Source organism: Carassius gibelio, chromosome A9, assembly GCF_023724105.1.
Source record: "Carassius gibelio isolate Cgi1373 ecotype wild population from Czech Republic chromosome A9, carGib1.2-hapl.c, whole genome shotgun sequence".
NCBI lineage: Eukaryota > Metazoa > Chordata > Actinopteri > Cypriniformes > Cyprinidae > Carassius > Carassius gibelio.
The window spans coordinates 3,719,531-3,734,762 of record NC_068379.1 but is presented as its reverse complement, the minus strand read 5'-3'; the positions used below and the strand labels follow the sequence as shown (position 1 = coordinate 3,734,762).

Sequence of the window (15,232 nt, the reverse complement as noted above, 5' to 3'; positions counted from 1 at the left end):
ATCTGAGCAGCACGCACAGTGGGTTGCGATGCTCTGACAATCCTCTGGTGTCTTGGGTTGTTCCAGTGGGGGCGGAGCGGCGAATAGGAGTAGAACGTGATTGGTTCGCTTTACTATCAATCAAACATTTCCACCAATGAACCCAATGAGCTGTTAAAGGGGCGGGTCATAGGTGCACCTTCCCCCGAAGGTTGCACCGCCTAGTGTGTGTGCGTATTTTTTTTTTTTTTTAAACCAAAGCTTGGATGTGTAGGACGTCACATGTTGTTTTTTCCTCTTCACTCCAGTCACTTAGTGAACAACATGTTATTTACTGTTAAACCGCTCCACGCAGCGAACGCGCACTCCGAGCCGGGTACATAAGAGAGTCTGACAGGATTAAAACTGATTGACAGCACAAGTTGAGCAAAAGTGAGAGTTTTTCTTCACAGCATATGAGAATGGCGAGTCCGCCGCCGACGGGAGGACAGCTGATTTCAAATATGACCGTGAAGAACAACAACCACGTTAAGAAATGCGGCTTACTGAGGAAACAGAAGCACGGACACAAGCGGTTTTTTGTGCTGAGGGAGCCGAGCGAGGGCTGTCGCGCCCGGTTGGAGTATTACGAGAGCGAGAAGAAATGGAAAAACAAGTCGGCTGCTAAACGGGTTATACCTTTGGACTCGTGCCTGAACATCAACAAGAGAGCCGATGCCAAACACAAACACCTGATCGCCCTTTACACCAAGGACGAGTATTTTGCCGTGGCTGCCGAAAACGAGCAGGAACAGGAGGACTGGTACTCGGTCTTAACGGATTTAATGAACGAGGGGAAAGTGAGCGACAGCTCCGCGAATAATTCGGCGTCATCCCTCGTCGGCTTTGATGAGGCAAACTACGGCGTGATAACGCCTGTCACCGCCACTTACAAGGAGGTTTGGCAGGTCAACTTAAAATCCAAAGGACTCGGACAGTGCAGGAACTTAACGGGCGTTTACAGGCTGTGTTTAAGCAGCCGGACGATCAGCTTCGTCAAACTCAACACGGAGGCGGCGTCGGTGATTTTACAGCTGATGAACATCCGCCGATGCGGACACTCGGACAGCTTCTTCTTCATCGAGGTGGGCCGGTCCGCGTCGATCGGACCCGGCGAGTTGTGGATGCAGGCGGATGACTCGGTGGTGGCGCAAAACATTCACGAGACTATTTTGCAGGCGATGAAAGCCATGAAAGAGATGTCAGAGTTCCGCCCGCGCAGCAAAAGCCAGTCCTCGGGTACTAACCCCATCTCTGTGCCCACCAGGCGGCACTTTAACAATCTCCCGCCGAGTCAAACCGGGCTGCAGCGGCGCTCGCGCACCGACAGCATGGCAGCGACGTCTCCCGTGACGAAACTGACGTCCTGTAGGTTCCGCACTGCGAGCGAGGGTGACGGAAATACAGGCAGCCCCATCAGCCCGTGCGTAAACAGGACGCATTTGAGCCGCTCCAACACAGTGACAGCTCGCCCATACAGAACATTCGAGTCGTCATCCCTGCAGCACAGCAGATCCATGTGCATGCCTGTGTCTCACTCCCCTCCCTCAGCTGCCAGCCCTGTCAGCCTGTCCTGCAGCAGTAACATAGAAAGTGGCCCTCGCCCCTCCAGCAGCACTGCTTCCATTTCGGGCTCCCCAAGCGATGCTGGCTTTATCTCCTGCGATGAGTGTGGCTCCAGCCCGGGTGATATACGACACCTTTTAGCAGCAAACCGAAGCAACACACCTGAGTCACTTGCTGACACACCCCCCTCAGAGGAGGGCAGCAACCTGCACGGATACATGATTATGGAGAGGCCAAACAGCCGTGGACGGCGGAGCGTCCGGGCAGCAGCTGAGGAAGGCAAAGGAGATTTGGAGAATGCTTACAGGAAGAGGACACACTCTCTCACCATGCCTTACCAGAAGAAGGTGCCATCACAAGTGTCCTCAGGTTCACTGGATGAATACACACTCATGAGAGCCACTTACAGAACTGGAGGCCATTCGGGGCGCAGCTCTCACACCGCATCCCCAAAGGTCACATATCCTGAGGATTACGGGGACATTGAAATCGGATGGTTACTGAAAAGTTCCAGCAGTAATCTGGGTGATGATGGCTACATGCCAATGACACCAGGTGTGGCTCCACAAGGGGGGAAGGCTGACAACTACATGCCTATGAGCCCAATGTGCGTTTCTGCTCCGAAGCAGATAATCAACCCCAGGACGCACCCCCTCACTATAGCTAATGGTTACAGAACCAATTCCCCCAGCAGCTGTTCTCTGGATGACAGTGGCTACATAAGGATGCTGTGCGGCACTAAACTCTCCATCGACAGCTCTGATGGGAAACTGACGAATGGTGAATACCTCAACATGTCCCCAATAGATTCGGTCACGCCACCAGATTACTACCTGAGCCCTGTGGGTATGGAGCAGTCACCCTGTCTCCGACAGCTTCACTCGTTTAACTCTCTGCCCCGTTGTCAGAGGCCCCAGCAGGTTCTAAAGGATGCGGACAATGATCAGTATGTTGTCATGAATCCTCAAAGTCACAGGATAACAGAGGAGTCAGTAAGCACAGCATCCACCCCTGCCCCATCACCTCTAAGACAAAGCCGCACAGACAGTCTCATCCTCCGGCACAGGATGAGCCGGCCCACCCGCCTCTCCCTGGACATGTTCCAAACATTACCTAGCATGAATGAGCATCCTCTCCCCTCTGAGCCAAAAAGTCCTGGCGAGTACATAGACATAGACTTTGGACATGTTGCTGAAAGTTGCACTCCCCCCTCCACTGCTTCCTCCGTGAGCCCAGCCTCATCTCTCGGATCATCCGCTGATCACAGGACGTCCCCCCTCTCTGATTACATGAACATTGATGTGAGTTCGCTATCACCCAAATCTGGAAACGCTGCTCCATCTAATCGTTTGGAGCCGTTTCCAAAGCTCACATCCTGCCCCGCCCACCCTGAGGAAGAGGTGGAAGATGAAAGGTACCACCTCACTGCACAGGTGGCACCAGCGGGCACGGTTGACAGAGCTAAAGACGATTACACAGAGATGACGTTCGGCGTGCCTGCTTCCCCTCTGCAGCCTGTCACGCAGCCCTCCGAAGGTGTCCAGACCATCAACCCATCCTCTTGCTTGCAGAGGCTGACCCTGGAAGAGACTGTGGGAGTGCCTGCCGTTGAGGCTTTTCTGCTGCATGGCACCACTCTGGCCTTGGTGGACCCTGACCGAGGTGCCAAGGTGATTCGTGCCGACCCCCAGGGGCGCAGGCGGCACAGTTCGGAGACATTCTCATCAACCACCACCGTAACACCAGTTTTTCCCTCCTCCGCACACGATGCCAGGCGGCATGGTTCGGCCTCTGTGGAGAACGTGTCCGTTTCTGTGAGGAACAGCGAAGGATCGGATGAAGAGTTTAACAGTCCCATGTGCAGGGAGACGTCAACTGGCTTCCAGAATGGACTTAACTACATTGCCTTAAACTTGATGGATGGAGGACTTACCAGATGTGATTCTCTTGTCCGGTTCAAAGCTACCAGCTGCTGTAAAGAGGGCATCAATGGAATACACGCCAGTCCGTATGCCAGGCTTGGGTTCAAGGAGACGGCAACAACAGTAAAAGGTAAGCTTTCAGAATGAAAAAAGAGAGATAAGTGGTAATGTGCAATCTCACTACCTTCATTAGTTAATGTTTAGTGTTATTCCTTTTACACTATTTTCAAACGTTGTGCTCTGAATTATTCAGAATAATGATTTAGCACTGTTAATGTGCCCCAATATGACATGACAGTTTGTTTCTTGCTTAAATAAAAGCAAATTACTTGTGCACCAGATGAATGTGTAAGAGCTAATTGAGCAACTTGAGAGTCAGAATGATGCAAAAGCCTCTTTAAAAGCTGTGGCGCAGTTTTTATTCTCAGAGAATGATCGCTTCATCCGTGCAGTGTTTTGGATGAAAACGGTCAGTTAAAAGTTTTATCCCTCTGCACTGGAGCTGTTTTTTGTTGAAATGTTCATTTTGTTGACAATAGTGTGAGGATGAGGGATATGTGGGATGTGGTCAGATTTAGAGGAAGTAAATGTAAAAGAGAGATCTCATATCCGCATGTCAATAATCCAGCAAAGGAGAAATCATTCCTAATATTTGCATCATATCTTGACTCATTCTCTGAATCAGAATTAGTCATTGTTTCATACTTGAGTGAACAGTAGCTCAGCTACAAACAAGTGAGTCAGTTGTTTATCAGTTTTCAGGTTGAGGGTTTCAAGACTGGAATGCAGAACGTGTGCAAAGGTCGTTCGGAGAGGTTAATGTCGGCTTGTTTTTCCAACCTGCCAGGTTTCTTTTAAGGAATGACCCAGCTTTCGTTTTTCAGCAGGACTTGAAAAACAAAGTTGTTTGTGTAGCTCAGAGATAAATGTGTGCTGATAGACACAGATTATAGGCTCACGTGAACGTTACACACTAAAACAAGTAACAAGATAGGTCTTTTTCTTGTCAAGCATGACTTTGCATACGTGGGATTGCATGGAGGATGTATATAAGTGAAACAAATGAGTACTCTACACTTTAATGAGACCCTTGCACTGACAAAAAGTCAAGGTGAAAGATTACACTCGAAGGCCAAGAGGCACTTGTCTGATGAATGACACTTCACAAAAGAGTCTAGAAGCAGAAGCCTCTTAAAACAGCTCATACACCGTACAAGGCATACAGACAACACCAGAAACTAAATTATGCTCTCTAGGGTGTGTTTGAGAGAGTTGGTGCTGGCGGAGCAGGTGTTTTTACAGTTCTCTGTTTACCTCCACAAGTGGACGGAGCAGAAAGACATAGCCGCAGGCCACGGAAGCCCTGTGGGACAGTGGGAGGAGACCACAAAGAAAACTTGCACAAACATTGACACACACCCGCTAGCACTCAGCCACCCTGCCCTGTGATTGGTCACCGACAACATTCCAATAAAACAAAAGATGAGCCACAAAGACAGAACAGAGCTCTTATTTCTGTAGAATGGCCTGCTAGTCTTCCGGATAGGAACTTGCACCAGTCCGGGATCCACCGAGCATGAGAGCACGGATAGGCTTCGCTCTGTTTACTACGGCAGCATCTGTAATGCCACATCCCACTCCTTCCCTCCTCCTGACACTTTTACACACTCATTTGAATAGTACATTTGTGAATGGCAAGCAGACGCATACTTTGACAAACACGACTACATATTTGCATAGTGTGCAGGATGTTTGACTCAGGTTCATGATCACGTTTCATCTCGTTAAGACTGATTGGTTTTTGTCACACTCTGTCGTATTTATTTCAGTGTTTTTATATCTCGTCTTCACCGAGTCATTGAATGTTAAAATACACCTCCAGTGCGTTGTAAATCAATGGCTTTGCATATAGATGGCTAGAGATCAGCATTAAGACCTATCTTTTTAGCTATCTTTTATTTATAAGAGAGTAAACAATGTCTTTAAAAAAATAAATAATAATAATTATAATAATAATTACCATTAAGACATCTCAAGAACTCATCTCAGAGAGCTGAGTGTGTCTGTGAAAGGCTTCCTAAGAAGCTTCCCCCCTGAAAATAGTGTGTGTTAGGGGCCGGGACAGCAGATGGTGAGGGCCAGGGTCTTGCACCTGCCATTCCAAGCAGTGCACAGTGGTTATCAGGCCCATCAGAGCCCTGACAATACTCGAATGATTAGCGACCATCTGCTGCCTCACACAACAGCTCAGAGAGACATACAGGGAGAAACCGTCAGATAACCAGTGAAAATAGTTGGCACAAGCTTGAAATAAAAGTGAAATCTCTTTTAAGCCCCACCCCCTTCTGCTTTGATGGACTTGATTTAATTGAAAAGTGAGATTGTGTCTTTCAGTTTGCCTGCTTTTATTTCTAGAGAACAGGCTTAGATGACAAATCCCCCATCAAAACAAACACCTATTCCTTTGAATCGTAGTCCATCATCGTACTGTCTCTCCTCCATCAAAATCTTTGTTTAATATCTCCTCGGATTATTCGAGGTATTATTTTAATTTCTTCCGTTCTCTGTCTATCTCCATTCATCACTCTGAATCTGCCTCCCCATCCTCTCTCTCCCTCTTCATGTCCTCCTTCACCTCTTAGTCCTGTTGATGTTGTTGCTGACTCTGTAAGTGCCTGCTATTGTAGCAGATATTAGAGTGTTAAACTCATCCAAGATATTCTGTTAAATGTTCTCACTGCTCCCTACTTTTAGCAGCACAGATAAAGCGGATTACATGCTGCCACAGATTAGACATTGTTGAGCAGCTTTATATAGTGACCAAGTAAATGGCACACACACACACACACACACACACACACATGCATGGGTGATTTTCACCTCATAATCAATAGAATAACCTAAAGAAAATTAGGTCTATATATATAGAATGTAAAAAAAATAACATGCTATCACAGTAATATTTGTTGTTCTGTCACTTTATTCTAATATTGAATATTGGGTCATATGATGTGAGGCATTCAGCCAATCACATCGCACTGGATAGCTGACCAATCAGAGCACACCTTGCTTTTCAGAACGATGAGCTTTGTAAAAATCTACGCGTTTCAGAAAGAAGGGTCATAGAGGAGCAACAATAATGCACATTATGTGGAAAATAATGTGTTTTTTTGAACCTTAAACCACATAAACACATTGCATTACACCAAATAATGTGCAACATCATGTGACCCCTTTAAAATACTGCAATACAGTAATAATAATCACCACTAAAACAACACGTTTCTAATGTTTTTGTGAGTAATAACTTCATATTGAACATCACCTATTTTTCTCGGGATAGTATGCATCTATAGAAAACAGAAACATCTGGACATACCTAGTACATTCATAATTCCATCGTTTTTGTGTATGCATGTAAAGTATATAGCATTTAACGTAACACTTAATGTTGGCATCCTGCACATTTAAAATCTCATTTATATGTGTGTGTTTAGCATGTGGGAATGATTGGGATGTGGCTGGAATATATCATCTGAAATCTGCATTGGATGCTCTTTAAGAGCATGTGCCGTGTGTGGGAATAATTGCATGGTATGTGGCCTGATTCTGAATGAATGCTCCTTTTCTCCCCTGCTGAGCTAAGTGATCTGAGTGTGTGTGTGTGTGTGTGTGTGTGTGTGTGTGTGTGTGGCAGGGGAGCAGAATATATAGTGATGCTTTACTGTCATCAAATGAATTTCAATGGCTGTTTGGGCATTATCTTTGCAAGCTTTTTTTTTTTTTTTTTTAAAAGGGAACGAGTGTGGGATCTGTTGAGCTCACACACCCTTATGCACACACTTTCTTATTCATTGACTCTCGTCTATTTCCATTCATTAGTTGGCTGAAGTGTTATGAGATTAGGCCGTGACATTTACACATGAAGAGCATCACACCATGCATACAGTACATCTCTCTGCCTCTGATGATGTCCAGACTCTTTCTGTCACTGTAAAGTTACAGATTACAATTTGATATTGACATTTAAACTGTAACATATTCGTTGAGCTAATTTGGTTAATGTGGATTTGTTGCTACAAATCGCTGACAGTGTGAACATCCCTAATGGGAGTAACACTGGAAGATACTGAATGAAGCTGAACAGAGATATTATTTCTACCCCAGGGGTTAAAACTGAAACCCCCCATCTATGATATATGAGACTGGCATTGATAAATTAGTAACGCTAGCACATGTTGACAGTACAGTCATCACTCAACTTCTTTTCTGACTACTGTAAATATGCCTTGTGTGTGAGAACAGTTGTGTGTTTTATGTGTGTGAGAACGACACTGTTCCCGGCCAGGCCTGGCTGCAGGGGGCTTAATTTAACCTGTGTGAAATAAATAAAAAATGAGTTGCAGGACAAATGTGTGTGTAGAGAGGGGATAGTTTTTGGGGATGGGGCAGCGGGTTCACAGGCTGTTGACTTGAACTGTTGACAGCTCCTTTAAATACTGATTTCTCACACAGATACAGGGAAGTTTCAGTGTTGTAAATTTGATATGTTGCACTCCGCTATGTAGATCTGAAGACGCTCATAGTTTGAGAGATCACTCTGAGAGACAAAAACGAGAGGGAGAGAGATGGGGGAGGGAATTTGAGGTCAGAGGGTCCAACAAGACCTCCCACTTCTGGCCTCCATCTGCTCTTACTCATATTTGAATTTGAGCATATTTACATTTAACTTTAATATCGATTGACTAATATTTACTTATTGAACTGTTAGAAGCAGAATTTCCTACAGAATTCTGTTTTGGTCTTATTTAAAATTTTTAAATTGTAGTTATGTAATGTTCTGTTTTTGATACTGAATTTGATTAATCTTAAGTAAACAGAGTTTTTGCATCAGTCATGTCAGTTCTTTTTTCCTTTTTCACATTAATTCCAATTTATATTTATCATATTAAATATATATATATATATATATATATATATATATATATATATATATATATATATATATATATATATATATATATATATATATATATATATATAATAAACCGTGTGTGTGTGTGTGTGTGTGTGTGTATACAGTACAGACCAAAAGTTTGGAAACATTACTATTTTTAATGTTTTTGAAAGAAGTTTCTTCTGCTCATCAAGCCTGCATTTATTTGATCAAAAATACAGAAAAAAATGTAATATTGTGAAATATTATTGCAATTTAAAATAATTGTTTTTAAATGTATTATACTTTAAATGGTCATTTATTTCTGTGATGCAAAGCTGATTTTTTAGGATCATTATCACATGATCCTTTAGAAATCATTATAATATGATAATTCATTATCAAAGTTGGAAACAGTTCTGCTGCTTAATCATTTTTCAGAACATGTGATACTTTTTTAAGATACTTTGATGAATAAAAAAAAGCTATGTTTTTAAAATATAAATATTTTGTAATAACAATATACACTACACTACTGATCAGAAATTTTTTTCTTTCTTTTTTAAAATAAAATTAATACTTTTATTCAGCAAGGATGTGTTGAATTGATAAAAAGTGATAGTAAAGAAAATATATTATTAGATTTTTTTTTTTTTTTTTTTTTGCAGTTCTTTTTAACCTTTTATTGATCAAATATATTAGACAGCAGAACTGTTTCCAACACTCATAATAAATCAGAATATTAGAATGATTTCTAAATGATCATGTGATCGACTGATGTTACATGTGACACTGAAGGCTGGAGTAATGATGCTGAAAATTCAGCTTTACATCACAGGAATAAATTATTTATTTTAAGTATATTCAAATAGAAAACTATTATTGTCCTGTATTTTTGATCCAATAAATGCACGCTTGATGAGCAGAATAAACTTCTTTCAAAAACATAAAAAATAGTAATGTTTCCAAATTTTGGTCTGTACTGTATGTGTGTGTGTGTGTGTGTGTCTGAGATTACTAATTACTAAACAATTACTAATACTAAAGCTGAAAATAAAATGTAACTGAAAATATTAAATCTAAGTATTAAGAAACACTATAATAGTATATCAAAATGTTCTTGAAAAGCACTGTTTGACTATTACAGCACAAGATTGTATTTTGAATATTGATTGTATATTGAAAAAGACATATTATATTTAGTTCCTCCCTCTTCTCCTTCATCTCTCTGTGTCTCTGTTGAGTGTTTGTCTCATGACCTCATGGCTCTTTCTTTCCTCCTCGTTCATTGGCACCGTTTTTTCTGTCTTTCCGGATCAGAATGGGACGTCCATGGAATCGCCAAGCTTCCTCTTGCTTAATTAGTTCTGTGAAATTCAAGCTGCCTCTCTGACCTCCGCACACACACACACACACATCTCACATTACTCTGGCTTTGTGGCATCAGTGTGAATGTGAGAATCAGCGAGAGGGGGAAAGAGATCTCTTGTCTGTTTTGAGTCTATTTATATACATGACGAAAGCAGACCACCTGACACGGTACACAGAGTCTGGATACGAGCAGCTGAGCTCAAGTTTGCATCAAGGTTTCCACCGTGCTGTGACTCTGATGTTTCTGTACTCAGTATTGTGCCTTTGTTTTAGATGGGGTGTCACTCAGTGGTGACAGTAAAGAACAGTAGATAAGGTCATTATCCACTTATTGGTGACCTGAAACTGGACATACATTTTACAGAACTCTTTACCATTATAAAAGCATATATAAATAAAAAAATAATAGTAGGGAACAAACTCTGCAGTTCATGTGTTGTTTATTTCATCAATACAATCAATAGAAAAATAAGATTTCGTTTCTTGTGTGAATATGAGAAAATATAAAATTCTTAACTTATTAGACTACACTGGTTTTTGCTGTAAAAATCAGCTCAGAAAAATCAATTGTCTGTGAATCAGACTACAATGTTTTAACTTTACATTTATGATTCCTCTAAAAAGAATCGACTCATAAGAGCCATTTGTTTTCGACTCCTTAATAGGACAACAGTGATGAATCTTCTCAGAGTACAAGTTTACTCCTGGCATTATGTATTCAGTGCACTGACCAATCAGAAGCCAGGGCTGGAACCAACAGTTTCTTAGGGTTTTTCCAAATGCTGTTTGGAAAAAGAACTACTTGACCCAAACAGCAATAGAACTAGTTTTTATAATTAGTTTGTAGCGTTGTTGTGTTTTTGTTACCATCAGGGTGAGACAGCAGCGTAAACATGTTTTCTGCTGTTTTTCCCACAGCCGGTGAAGTTGAAAGAACAACAGGAAAGCACCTACTCCCTCCGTCGCTCTCTCTCTCTCTTTCTCTGTCTTCTCTAGTTGGCCATGAGCAAACAGATCTGTCAGCACTTAACTGGAAGAGTAATACCTCGTAATAGCACACAGAGGGAAGTATCAAAGAGCAGGAAAAGACGAGGCACTTTACGACCATGAATCCGCTTGACCTCTAGCTGGCCCCTCCTCCCTGACTTCACCCAGCTCTCTGTGAGACAGTGCAGCCCTACTGACGTTCATGGGAATCACTTCCATCCCTGTTGGAGTGGATGTTGTGATTATCAGGCTCACATGCGGAAGTGTTGGGAATGTGTGCGGGCAGTCCAGATAATGGGAGCGATTATGGCATCCTGTATAGCCGATGGCCGTGAATCAAGGGTTTGTTAAGTGTGTGTGAGAGCGAGTCTCGCTCTATGAAAACACCTCTTGTTCGAGGCAGATGAAAAGCAGGAGGAGGAGATTGGAGGGGGGCGGCGCTAGAGTATGGCCAGTCAAGACAGGCCCGTTAGGGGTTCGTGTTTGCAGAGACTTCCGTCCAGTGTGAGGCATGCATGCAAATGAAACCTCACGAACAAGTACAACGGGTGAGGGGTCAGGATAGCGCTCGAGTCTTGTAAACAGAACCCAGACAGCAGCAACTGTCAAATGCCACTTTAATATTTACATTTCAAACATGAAGTTGATGTGTGTCTTCTCTCTCTCTCTCTCTCTCTCTCTCTCTCTCTCTCTTATGAGACTTTCCGTACAGGATGGATTCTTGCATTAATTGTATAAATTGTTTACATGGTAATGTGCACACACAAACTATTGTTTAAAATTGTATATGAAGCATTTTTATATGAATTAATGGCCACATGTTATACATTAATTGAAATAGTGGGCATGTTGTAGTCATTTATTCCCTTGTTTTAATTTAGTAAAATGATGTCCACAATTTAACTAAAGAATTTAGAAATTAAGAATTGATTTGAACTACATATTATTTTTCCTTGCATGTCTTGTGCGGGACACTGTACTGATGGCTAACAGTAATAATATCAAACTGTATAAATGATAAAAAAAAAGACTGTAAAATAATGTATTTTTAAGGGTTACCAAAGTACATTTTCTAAAGTTTACAAGAACCTCCTTGTAGCCCACTGGGGGTCCCAATATCCCTGTTTGAACCCCCCTGCCCTATTCCAGCTTAACATGCAGAAACACATCTGAGGTTGAGTTGCGTGGTAGTGGAAGTGTTGTATTTTTGTGCTAGATGTGAGTGAGTGTTTCCCTCGGCTGTCTCTGAGCACCTGCCACTTCTGTTGCTCGTAGCAAAAGAGCACACATTCCTTAATTGGTAAAAGAGAGAGAGAGAGAGAGAGAGCATGTAACCTTTTATCCCCCCTAGCGAGCTTCATTCCTCCTGTATAAATCACATGCGAATGGTCATGGAAAAACACACACTGCTCTGTGAAAAGCGCAGATTTTTCAGACAAGGCACAGAGGAATATGATAGTATTTCAGAAAAATGCATTAGTGAGTGCCCATAAAAGGCTGCTGTGTTATGTGACAGCAGCGTGATCGTGTTGATCCCGGGGAACATTTGGTTTTCTTTCTCTGTCTGGATATTTATAGATATCGTATTAATGTGCTTCTTTCTCTCTCTCTCTCTCATGTTTCATGCAGACTAAAGAGATCCAGTCTCCTCATTAAAGCTCCTTCACCCCTTCTATCCGTCGAGAGGAGGAGAGGAGGTGCTCGTGTGGACAGATGGACCACGCTGCTGCTGCTTCAGCTTCAGCTCTCCGCTGATCTTTAACCTCCCGAATCCATTCGAATGGCAGTCGTCACGGCAACACGGACACTTGACCCCAGTGCGAGGCATGAGGATGACTCACAGACACAGAGGCGGGACTTCCTGTCCATCTGTTACCCACAACAATCTCTTTCCTTAATTTCTGTGTTACGGATCTTTTCCACTGGTTTTGTTACGAGTTCTGGACTTCGAGTGGCCAGTGCCCCCCCCCCCCGCCCCCCCCCAACCCCCCCCCCACCCCCCCCCCCCCCCCACCCCCCCCCCCCCACCCCCGGCCTCCAACCCCAAAAACAAAACAAACAAGAAGAGAGACATCCAATCTGCACACATACACCCGTCACACAAGCCGCTTTATTTATTTCCCCGTGTGATGGCGTGTGCGCATGTGTTCGCGCACAAGCGGTTGCAACACTGCACAGAGGTTTGCATTTCACAAATTTACTCAACAATTCGATATCGGAAAATGCAGTCACTTGGAAAACCCTACCTCAGAACGAGCCAGGTTACGACTCACAAAAAGATATATATTGAGAAAAACTAATTTATTTTTACAAGTGAATGTTTTCATAAAGAACAACACCAATCCAAAGCCTTACTGACTGTGCTTGTCAAACAGTGTTTCCTGGAGGACCTGCATACACTCACAAGAGTATCAAAGATAACTGTTTGTCATGGTACCTGAATGTCTTGTGCTGCAGCGGAGGAACGTCTTGCACTGCAGTTAAAGATCTATTAATGCTATTTTGCATTCTACACAGATATTTAAATGATTTTAATATAATAATATTTATCTGAGCTGATAAAGGACCGGTCAGGTGGCCACCTGTCTGCCATCCCGCACATATGCAAAGCAGGCTTCCAGAGCAGAGGAGTCATCAGTTTTGGATCGAAGCCACACGCGATGCACACACAACCCTTACGGTACACTAGATGAATGATGTCGTGCGCCTCAGGTCAGAGAGAGGAGCACCTCACCAAGCCTAGGCACGCTTTACACCGTACCAACCCAGAAGCCTCTGCTGACTCGCCCTCTCTCACTGCTCTGAACACACAGGCTTCCCTTCACCTTACATCCGCACCCGTCGGCCCGCCGTTCGAGAGAGTGAGAGATCCAGGGACGTCTCAGAAGGCCTGACACCATTAATGCTGCTCCCTACCGTCAGACAGAACCAATGCTTTGTCTTGCACTTACAAACTCCTTAGATTGTAACACAAGACACGTTTGAATGTAGAGTATTCTGGAGGTCTCACGGCCTAAACATCCACAAACAGACTGATACACAGGCAAGAGTCATTCGGATCGCCGCAAGCAAGCGAAACAAAGTACAACACACACAACTTGACTTCAGTATATGAAAACGTTTGCCTAGAAAGCTGTACATAATGTATAAAGAGATTGCAACTGATGTTTTTAAGTTAAATATGATAACTTATGTCTTATATATATGTGTGTGGTACGTGTTTGAATTAATTTCCCCCAAACAACTAAAGCACTAACGAAGGTACTTGCCAAAGCCTGAACTTTGGCCTGGCACTTTTCTTTTCTAATACTTCAGTATGTTTGTAAAAGTATGTACACTGTACGATAAATGCCACTTCAAGGATATTTGATAATGCTATGATACAAAAAAAAAAAAAAATTCATTTGATATTACAAAAATAGGTACAAATTCACAAATGGCATATGCAATATTTACATTTTTTTAATTTTTAAGATTAGTTTACAGAAAGGAACCAAATGTATAAATACTGTGTAGAACTTTTTTCTGCCAACTTTAAATGGAAAAGTGTGTTTTTTTTTTTTTTTTTTTTTTTTTTTGCTGTTGAATCCGAACAGTAATTTCAGCAGTGTTTGTATGCAAATGTTGTTTCTCAGTATGGAAAGCTTGATTATTTCAATGCCTAAGCGTTTTTTTTTTTCTCTCTCTGTCTTCCATTGTATATGCTTCATATTATTTGCATTGTGATGCTACTTAGAAATGATAATTTAAACTTAGTGTAATGAGCATTGCTACAGAAACTGTATTGATTCTGAATAGCCACATGCAATAAAAAAGTAACATTATTTAAGAAACCCAGTATCTTGCATCATGTCTGTTTCATAGCTTACAAATGACACTAGTTGTGTGACTTCCTGAGAACATCCTTGCTCCGCCAGACAGCAGATGTCTTCATTCATCATCTGAGCAACAGACACTCCGAATACATTCAACTCAAGTGATGTAACTTCCAAGGAGTCTGTGCGGTTAATTTAACGTAGACCAATTAAATGCAGACTAAACAAATAGTCCATGAAGACACTCATAGTGGCTGCAGTCTGATCTACTGCCTGACCCCGAATACATAACAGACTAAAGGGATTATGAAATGTCATGCCCAAAGCCATATGATGAAGGATTATTAATTCTCAAGCCCCTGCTAATTAAAATGGTAATTAAGTGGCAACAGTGTGGGGGTTTGGGCCGCGCGACAAAGAATCAAAATAAACAGGTCTGGGATCTTTCCCTCAGGCCTGCCTCAGCAGATGCAGGGATCCCTGGTGTCCCGCTGAGCTGAGAATGGCCGGCTTTTTGTGTCAAGACTCCCTGATATGCTCGGTGATTATGTCTCAACAAATTAGACAGATTTATGCATAATTGAACCAGCTTTGAGCAGTCCTTTTGAATCCTGTCT

At 42.5% G+C, this 15,232-nt stretch overlaps 1 protein-coding gene across 1 annotated transcript; it reads left to right on the top strand.

Moving 5' to 3' along the window:
- The first annotated feature begins 232 nt into the window (after positions 1 to 232).
- LOC128019446 (insulin receptor substrate 2) lies at positions 233 to 14,637 on the top strand. The gene is made up of 2 exons (XM_052605435.1): positions 233 to 3,636; positions 12,430 to 14,637. Exons 1-2 carry the CDS (start codon positions 435 to 437, stop codon positions 12,432 to 12,434), a joined length of 3,207 nt encoding a protein of 1,068 aa, XP_052461395.1. The 5' UTR covers positions 233 to 434; the 3' UTR covers positions 12,435 to 14,637.
- The last annotated feature ends 595 nt before the right edge of the window (positions 14,638 to 15,232 follow it).